This window comes from Coregonus clupeaformis, chromosome 20 (genome assembly GCF_020615455.1).
Source record: "Coregonus clupeaformis isolate EN_2021a chromosome 20, ASM2061545v1, whole genome shotgun sequence".
NCBI classification, from domain to species: domain Eukaryota; kingdom Metazoa; phylum Chordata; class Actinopteri; order Salmoniformes; family Salmonidae; genus Coregonus; species Coregonus clupeaformis.
In genome coordinates this window covers 13,910,372-13,919,997 of record NC_059211.1, presented here as the reverse complement: position 1 = coordinate 13,919,997, position 9,626 = coordinate 13,910,372, and the positions used below count along the sequence as shown (strand labels likewise).

General features: G+C 43.0%; 1 protein-coding gene across 3 annotated transcripts in view; it reads left to right on the top strand.

The window, feature by feature from the left end:
* The first annotated feature begins 881 nt into the window (after positions 1-881).
* LOC121532771 (E3 ubiquitin-protein ligase RNF220-like) overlaps positions 882-9,626 on the top strand; it is a 44,648-nt gene continuing 35,903 nt past the window's right edge. For all 3 annotated transcript variants that reach the window (XM_045205776.1, XM_045205777.1, XM_045205775.1), the window contains exons 1-2: positions 882-1,185; positions 3,788-4,531. In XM_045205776.1, the coding sequence (XP_045061711.1) occupies positions 3,916-4,531 (616 nt within the window). In that variant the 5' untranslated portion in view covers positions 882-1,185; positions 3,788-3,915. The remainder of the gene's footprint in view (positions 1,186-3,787; positions 4,532-9,626) is intronic.

Genomic DNA, 9,626 nt, shown 5'->3' with positions numbered 1-9,626 from the left:
ATAGAACAGTGTTAAATCATATGTGTGAATAAAGAGGATACTGGGTTTCTTCTATAATGGCAAGCTCAAGTGTCTTTAAGCTGATGGAGGTAGGCTACATGGCCTATGCCCTCCGTCATTAAATCAGACACCCAATAAATACAGTATTAAATTATAATTTTTGCATTGTAATCCGCAAAGGGATGTTTTCCCAAATCAAAATCACAGGACATGGCAATCAAACTAAGCAGGCCTGTACTGAATAGACAAAAGGAGACAACTCTATCCTCTCCCCTTCACAGTTTTGTAGAATCTTCAAAAATGTTTCCTTCACACATGAGACAGACCTTGTATGCATCTTAGTAAGCCTGGACCTAGAACTGTCCAGTGTTCGTAATTTTCAAGGTTAATGCCTTTCATCAGTCCCCAGCCTATACTGTCACGGTTACACTTCAGTAGCCTAGTAGTTCGTTATACTGTCATTACAAAATGTGTCCTTTAGGTACATGTTGAGAATCAAAGGGAAAAAATGCCAAATGTAAAATCTAAAAGGTGATACAGGGTCCTGTCCTGCAACTAACTATTCATGAAGTGAGACAATATCTGTACCTGAACATGTATGTGTGTTTTGGATCTAAAATAGACCGCACATTTACAATCAGGACTAAAGCATCTTGTTCTAAGGATTTGAATGGCATTGCATGTGACTTATTTGTTGCCTCTGCCAGAAAGCTGAATTATTTTTAAAACAGTTTGATAACGGTTTAATCACATTTCAGTAAATTTTCCAATTGCATGTGGAGGATAAAGGCTAGTAGCCTACTAAGGGAAACATTGAACATTCTGAAGGCGGCTCGCAGACCTTCGGAGGAGAGAGATAGGCTAGAGGTGGGAGAGGAAGAGGGAATCGTCACTCGAAGCGCGGAAAGCCTCTGAGCAGCAACAGCCGCAGCCCTGTGAGCCGGACCCAGCTTCGCTTCATCCTCACGTTGTGCCACTTCTTATCTTACAATTCTAACTGGTCTGTCCATGTGACAAATACTGTAACCAAGCTTATATTTTACTGCAAAATACTTGGAAATAATCTCGACCTTTGCGTGTTTCTCTTTTGCTCGGACGGAATAAAGTGTCGACCATCTCTGACATCCTCACTAGAGAAAGTGTTCGTTGTGGGGCTAACAAAAGTCCAAGACAGCGTTTAACTCGGTAAGTAGGCTATAGGCAACTTTTCCTTTTGAACTGTAAAAATGTTATTGTAGGGCTAATGGGTTAAATTACATTTTGTTGGCTTCTTGTCAGACCTTCATGCAATATCCTATTACTTATTATTATTATTTATCATTAGGGCGTATCTGGCTAAATGTTTGACAATATCAGATATTTGCTCCAATTGTCCGGTTTCACGCAAAAATTCGCAAATTAGGGTTTGAATTTCATTTGAATAGCCTACTTTTCAAGATGTTTGTTGGTCATTCAGTTGTCCAACATCTTGCGTGGTTCTCAAACCTCTCCTCTCGTACCCGGAGACGTTTCACAATTTTGTTGGAGCCCTGCTGTTTAGTTGAGAAGTTGAATCAGGTGAGCTAGCTCTGAACATATCAAATACGTGGAACGGCTGGTGGTGCCTGAAGAGAGGTTTTTTGCTTGAAATATTTCCAATTTACCCTGACGTGTTAAGTCTAAAAAATATATAATACATAAAATAAACGAAAATGAAATCATCTCTTGACGGGGGTCTGAGGGATGTTATGACACTCCCATGTTGGAATGAGTATGCTAATGATTCAAAATTCACCGGGTGCGCGAGCCATGAATGCAGTTGACACGCGGGCTCTTTCATGTGATTTTATAGCTTTTTGTTTAACAAAAGTTTTGAATTTTGCACATTCATACAGTAAAAATGTGAGTCTATCATAAACCAGGTTTCGAATAAAAACTTGGAGTCATGCGATTACATTTTGTGTGGTCCTCACTACAACTCGTCGTGAAAGCATGCAGTTTATTAGGCTACAGATGAAATAAGTTATGATGAACTTCGCAGGGTGGTGAAAGTGCAAGATGATGAGCTTGATGCTCTTTTCCAAATATGGAGGGTCTTATTCTGGTGACATGATAATCGATGCTTGGCTGCCGTTTGACAAATACAATTAATCTTGCTCTTTTGTCCATAATAATCTCATAATGTAGGCCATTGGTATTCAACTCTTACCCTACGAGGTCCAGAGCCTGCTGGTTTTCTGTTCTACCTGATAATGAATTGCACCCAGGTCTAAATCAGTCCCTGATTAGAGGGGTACAATGAAAAAACGCAGTGGAACTGGCTTCGAGGTCCAGAGTTGAATTTGAGGGATGTAGGGCAGGGTTCTTCAATTCCGGTCCTGGAGGACCGAAACAACTCTGTTTTTCATCCTCTCCTTCTAATCAGGGGCTAATTCAGACCTGGGACACCAGGTGAGTGCAATTAACTACCAGGTAGAAATAAAAAACAGAAGTGTTTTTTATTTTAGAAGTGTGCTCCAGGACCGGAATTGAAGAACCCTGATGTAGGGTATACGTGCGCTCTAGCCAAAAGCGGTATCTGCGCGCTGCCAGTACCCGAGTAGGCACACTCGCTATATAACGCACATTTTTTGGGTGAGAAAACCATCAGTAGAGTTGAAAATTAGATGGAAACCCATTTCACTTGTATTTTTTATTCTGTATATGGGAATTTAACCGCAAAATGTATTTTTATGTGCACTATGTCATCACGCATAGCCGTTTATCTGTAACAAGTCAATTAGATGGAAACAGTTCTCTGGTGGGAAAATGGGCATATTGTTTTTATGCGGATTTTAGAATATTCGCATGAAAATCTGTCGCCAATTGGATGGAAACCTAGCTACTGTTCAATAAAAGTGTAGATTACCAATAACAAAACTCTCTCCTTCATAACTATAGATCGTTTTCAATTAAAGAAAACTGTTGTTCATATATTATTATTTAGCCTACAAATTAGTTAATTTCAGACAATTTAACATCAAAAACATATTTGTTTCATAATCCCCTTGAACATCTGTACAATTAGATTTTAGAATTATCTGTTGTGAGACACCAATATTGGGATTATTTTATAAGTTTTTATGCGGGCTACACCGAAAACAGTTTTTATCCCAAGATCAATCGATAAGTTGTAGTGTCAATCACATGAGTATTAAAATATTTTCTGTTGGATTCATATTTAAATAACTTGTCATTTAATATACATTTTACAATGCCTGCTGTTTCACATAGAGATATCACAGAAAATAAAGAAAGCATGTATTCAATATGTCTGTTTTGTGAGAGGAAAATCGTTGACAGCCACATGTTCCTATTTACTGAAATAATCATCATAATATTTTATTGATATTGGACAGATTGCAGACATATGTGGACTGATGTAGGCTATTAATGAGTCATAAACAAATACCCTGTAAACTACACCATCATTTCCAGATTTTATTTACATTACATTAATTATTAGAATATGTTCTGCTATATTTCGTATGTGTTTTTTAGTTTAATTCTTCATTTAATTAAATATATTCTCAGTTACAAATAATGAACACAGTTTTTCCAGCACTATCAAAGTAATTCTTAACAGAATTGTCCAGATTTACCAAAAATTCCTTGTGCACATGTCTTATTTTAAAGTTAATATTCAGCATTTGCATTAGTTCATTGTGAGAGTCATTGTTCTCTTTTCGTCTCCCATATCTCTTTCTTAAATACCCCTCATTCTTGACAATTGTATTTGACTAATCAATCCTCTTCTCTCCTCATATAGCCCTATGAAAATGGACTCACAGTGAAATTATTCCACATTGACCTCATCATCTCCAAAGCGCACCAACACTAAGCCCCTCCCCCCTGACCAGTTCCTCCCTCTATAGGAGTAAGGGAGGCGTGGATTGGATGGACCTTCACCGGCCCTCCTTTAAGATGGACAGCTCCTCCTACCTGCCCGGCCCCCTGGCCTCCCCAGCCCTGATGGTGCTGGCCTCCACAGCCGAGGCTGGCCGCGATGCCTCCATCCCCTGCCAGGCCCCACGGCCTTTCGGGGTCCCCATCTCTGAGAAGGACCTCCACCTCCCCTTCCCCTCCGGCTCCTACACATTCGCCTCCATGTACCACCGCCAGGGGCCCGTCTCCGGCCATGGCCCCTTCCCCACCAGAGACTTCCCTGCCTCCCTGCTCCACCTCCACCCCCAGTTCCACCCCCCCAACCTGGACTGCTCATCCTTGGGGATGCTCAACCACAGCGGGGTAGGGGCCTTCCGACCCTTCTCCTCCCCGCCTGAGGAGAGGGAGGTCAGGGTTTATCAGTCAGCCTTCACCCCTGCTAAGAGGCTCAAGGGCTGCTACACAGACTCGGAAAGGAAGCAGTATGAGTTTGGAGGAGGGCGTATTCTCTCTGGTTCGCCGTGGTCACTCAAAGCCGCTGAGGATTCTGGGAGGAAGTTGTTTGCGGTGTCTGGCCTGCTGTCAGACAGTGAGGCCTTGTCCAGTCCTGAGGACCGTAAGGAAGGCTGTGAGTATCGCCCTCTTGTCATGTGTACTGCTCATCATAAAACATTTATATGTTGTCATATAAGAATTGTGCACATTGCACGCTTTTAAAAATCCATATTCAATTCAATCGATCGATTCAAAGATTGAAATATTTGACAGTTATGGCCTGCATCTTGTCAATGTATGTGTGTCTTTATGGAGTGTGGCCTTTTTACTCTTTGACAATCTTAACCCAAGTTTTGTCCTGGTCGTGCAAAGTATGTGGACTTGGTGGACTTGACATGAGTTGACTGAAAACAGCCACTAGTCCATGTTTCTGGTCATTGGTCACAAAATGAACATTAGTACCTACACTAAATATAGTTTTTTCATTCTGGTGGAACACAAACACAAGTGTGTAAAGATGACAAAGGAGGGGAAGTTTGAGCAAGCGACACCCTGTCAGAGATAACGAGGTGACAGAGAGCGAGAGAAGGGGAACGAGAGACGCTCAGCTCCACAAACGACACCCTTAGCTCAATATGGCCTGATTTGTTGACAAATAAGGAGGAGAGGTGTCTGTCAGAGCGGCAGGGCGAGAGCCACTCCTTATTATGCTAGAGGATAATTGCCCGATGGTGCGGGGGCACCACAGCGTTCGCCTCCCCTCGCCTCCACCTCCAAAGAGCGGGAAGGAAGGTAGACACGCCACCACAAAGCATGATGGGAAATCAAACCCACTCACGGCCGTCAAGGTGGCGCCTGACAAAGAATTCCCCCGGAGAGAGAGGACCCACAATCCTTGGTAGATCAGAGGAGGGCCATGTTGAAAATAATGACAATGAGTGAGGAGAGAGAGAGAACGAGAGAGAGAGAGAGATGGGGGAAGAGGGGTGATATCCCCCCGTATCACCTTAAAGAAATGTTTCATCCCACACATCAAGGCCTTGCGCTTGGATGAGTTGTCTTGAGAAAAGTTTTTGTGTGTGTGTGACTTTGGGAAAACGTATTGGTTTTGACAACATGCTGTTGGTTGAATAACAGGGACAGGGTGGAGGCTGCCTGGGAGAGAGAGTGGCAGGAATCCCAATAATGAAGCCCCAAATAAGAACAGGATAGGAAAGATGCCAAACAGGTGTGTGTGTGCGCATGCATGGGTGTGTGTGTGTGTACATGTGTGTACACTTGCACTCCTGGGCGCACGTGTGAGAGTATGTGTGTGTGTGTGCAGAAATTAGTGTTGTCACGATTGTGTGCTATAGCTTGCAAAATAAACAAATGTGACTCTGGGTGACAACCAATGTTCCCTCTAATTCTTTTCAGCACTGAGCAAATTCCAACTTGAACGTTGTGAAAATTCTGTGCAACTTCTGGCGCACGTGTACTGTGAACACTGATTCTGTACCCGCTTTAAGTTACAGTTTTAACAGTGGCCAAGTAGGCTACTGTGGTTATTTGATCATAATGTAGGCCTATCAGAGTGGCCTACCATAAACAACAATGGAGAAAATGCATCCCGTTACATTTTAACATGGAAATAGCTGTTCTATCATTCAGCCTACAGTAGCAGCCAATGTGTGGTGTTCAATGTAGTCCTACATTCCAAAAAAACATGCAGGGATTGACTTTAACCTGTTTATCCACTTGTTTTTCAGACAAGAAGGTGACTGAAAATGTTGTGTTGTTTGATGCAAGAAACCACTTTACAAAATTAAATGTATTATTATTCTCACACCATTATTACAGAGAATCAGACAAATTATGCTACCCTCTGCCTATTGGCTACTTAGCTTATTCAAGCCTGTCTCTAAATACAACACTGCCCTGTTAAGACAGAAAAAAAACTCTTTACCTGACTTGTTTTTCAAAGATAGCTAGAAATGCACATGTTTTGTGCTCTTGTAGGAAGCAACCACTCCCACATTGCTGACTAGAAATTAGCCATAACTGGGCTAATAACTCACTTACTAGCAAAGAACATGAACAAGTGTACACACCTGGCTACATGCAGCTCTTGCTTTGATCTCAAAACAAGCGCATCTACTCACGACCACTCATGCTGTAAACACAGTCCAGTTCAAAGTGAATTGCACAGATCCATATATGGCAATGGTCTATTTGCATATAGGGATACTGCAGCTCTCAGTGGTTATGGCTCACAGGTCTGTGTAGAGTATGGGCCTGAGTCATGCCTGTCAATGCAATAGAATCCTACTCCAATGCGTTCTGCCTACAAGAAAATGTATTGTATAGTTTGTTTTGTTTTCGGTATGTTGCATTGAAAGTGGCTAATATTGCGTTGATTCGATCACAATTCGTACAGTAAAGGGAAACTTTGATAGTGTTAACTATAGGGGAAAACTAGAAAGTTGAGTGGAGTTCATTCTCGTGCTTCTCGGCACGGGCAGATATTTCTTCTGTGCGGCTGTCCCAGGGGAGTTGCGCACCCATGCGCAGCTTAGAGGGAACATTGGTGACAACATAAGGCAGATTTTTCCAACATTAGGACTGTTTTTCGCAAGAAATTAAGTCCACTTCATGTTCGGTTTCCTTTTCTTCCTTACTTCCTAGTATCGCGATACTGGTATCATGACAAACCTAGCTTATATTACCTCCAAACATAGAGGATCATTTGATTAATGTACAGGGATGGACAGGGGCAGAATAGGGTGCCACAACCCAAAGTGGATACTATGCAACTCAAATCAGTTTTGGGAAAATGAATTCTGAGTGTTGGAAGCAGCTTTTCCTGCTTTATCCAATTATATCGAAGCTCAGGCAAACTAAGGGCTTTAATGCAATTGAACTCCCAGCACTTTTCTAAAGTCTGACATTTGGTTCCTCTTGACTGACTAACAGACAGCCACTTCAGGACCAAAGTCTTAAGTGTTAAGCTTCAAATCTTCGGGGATGGAACTCTTTGGTTGCTATGTAGAAAACCTGGGCCATACATGACAATACATGACACAATACAATACATGTACATAACGTAGCCAACATATGGACATGCATGACCCATACATCACAATGAACACAGAAAACACACAAAAAAACACCACATTTGTTCACAGACATTCATTATATATAGGTATCTCTCTCTGTTCTATCAGCTTCTATGCGCTTAGAGATTAATTCATTCTCATACACTCTCCAGTGGATGTCTATCTACAGCATCTCACTGTGAATTGGGATATTTTGTGTGAGTGTATCAGTTTAAAACAGTTCTACCTGCTTTGGCCAGACAGGCTTGATGTGCCAATCCTGACTGGGTTTGTCTGTTGTCTTCTGTATCATTGTGTTGCTTGTTGATGTCTCCTCTAGTATCCAAACCAGAACTTTACCCTAGGGGCCATATGTGTCAAACGTCTCAGAGTAGCAGTGCTGATTTAGGATCCGGTTTTAGCTGACTACATGGACGGGGGACGGGGACGGGGGACGGGGGGACAGGGGGGGGACCTGATCCTAGATCAGAAGCTGAGTTACATTCGGCCCCAGACGTTCTCTGTTTCATCTGACGATGTTCAGACGAGCAGTGGGATGTGACAGCTGTTCAAACAGCCTCTCTCTTTCAAAGGGCAGATGTCTCCAGCGAGGCGAATCATGCTTATTTTCCTCAGGGAGATGTTACAAACTTGAGCTGTAACTAAAGGGATACAAGAACAGAAGTGGGAACAGAGGATGAGAATGACAAAACACCATGTCCTACCACAGCGTTCAAGACCCAGACAGACAGTGTTGATCTTGGCTTGATTCCCTGTGTCGTTATCACACAGTATGGTGGTGAGGTTCAGTTACTGTAAGGGAGAGTTCTGATAACTAGACACAGCTGGTGCGTCTAGTTATATGAATAGTAAATGTAAGCATGTGAGAAAAGAAGTTGGTAGAAAAGGGATGCCATCAGACAAAGGAGCAGGTGTGTGTGTGTGTATTTGTTTGTGTGTGTGTGTGTCTGTTTGTCTGAGCGTGTGTGTGTGTGTGTGCGTCTATGGGTGCGTGTGTGTGAGAGACTACATCTTGGGAATAAAGAGCAGAGCAGATAGATGTGTATGCATAAGCATCGAGTGGTTCCTATTGATCTCCTCCTCTGGGTTGTCAGTTAGATGTAAACTGTGTCTTATAGGAGGCTTCACTCAATACACCCTCAACTGGACAGCTGCACTGAAAACATGCCTCCCAGATGCCCTCCCAGTTATTGAATGAGGACCCACAGCTTTGATAAGAGGCAGTCTACCTTGTACCCTCACCACACACACATCGTACAAACACACACAGCACAAACACACTCACACACACACACACACACACACACACACAGGTGATAGACAAGTGTGCACGCACGCATCCACGCATGCACACATACACACACACACACATAGGCGATAGACAAGTGCGCACGCATGCACACACACACGCGCACACGCGCACACACACACGCGCGGCAGACACATGGAAACTGGAAACCCATAAAGCATCACATGTGTAATCCCTGTGCCAAGTCTAAATATGTGTCCCAAATGCCTTATTCTCTACAAAGTGCATTACTTTGGGAGTCCTATGGGAATAGGGTGTCATTTAGGACGTAGCCTACGATGAATCTATAGGATATTGATTCTGTACAGGCAGGTTGGTGTTACCTTAAACCCTGTCACAGGCGTGTATAACATACCGTAAAGGACTCTTAAACGCTGAACACATCTGGTGAACCCAGCCCTGGAGTGCAACGCTCAAATGTTTGCCCACTCCCATTCTGTTAACTTCCCTGGGCCTCGCTTCCCCATCAGTTGAGGATTTAGCAGCTCTCTATCCAGTTATTCCAGTTATCCCATGGAATTCCCTCAACAGCAGATTCCACCACCCATCCTGATAAGGAAGGCTTCCCCCATATCTGTGTCCAATTCAAGAGACTGGGAGCAGGAAGCGTTAATCCGAGATTCCGTCAAGCTGCTGAGTTCCTGAGTCACGGTTTGAGTTTGTGGTTGTACTGTACATCTGCTACAGTGATCTTCCCTCTCCTTGCCACACACAGAAGATAGCATTAGCAATAGAGCGAGGGGGGTTAAGATAAGAAAGAGATAGAATAACCCATCCAAAAATCCCCAAATCAAAAGGTTCTAATGGTACGATCCATTTGACAG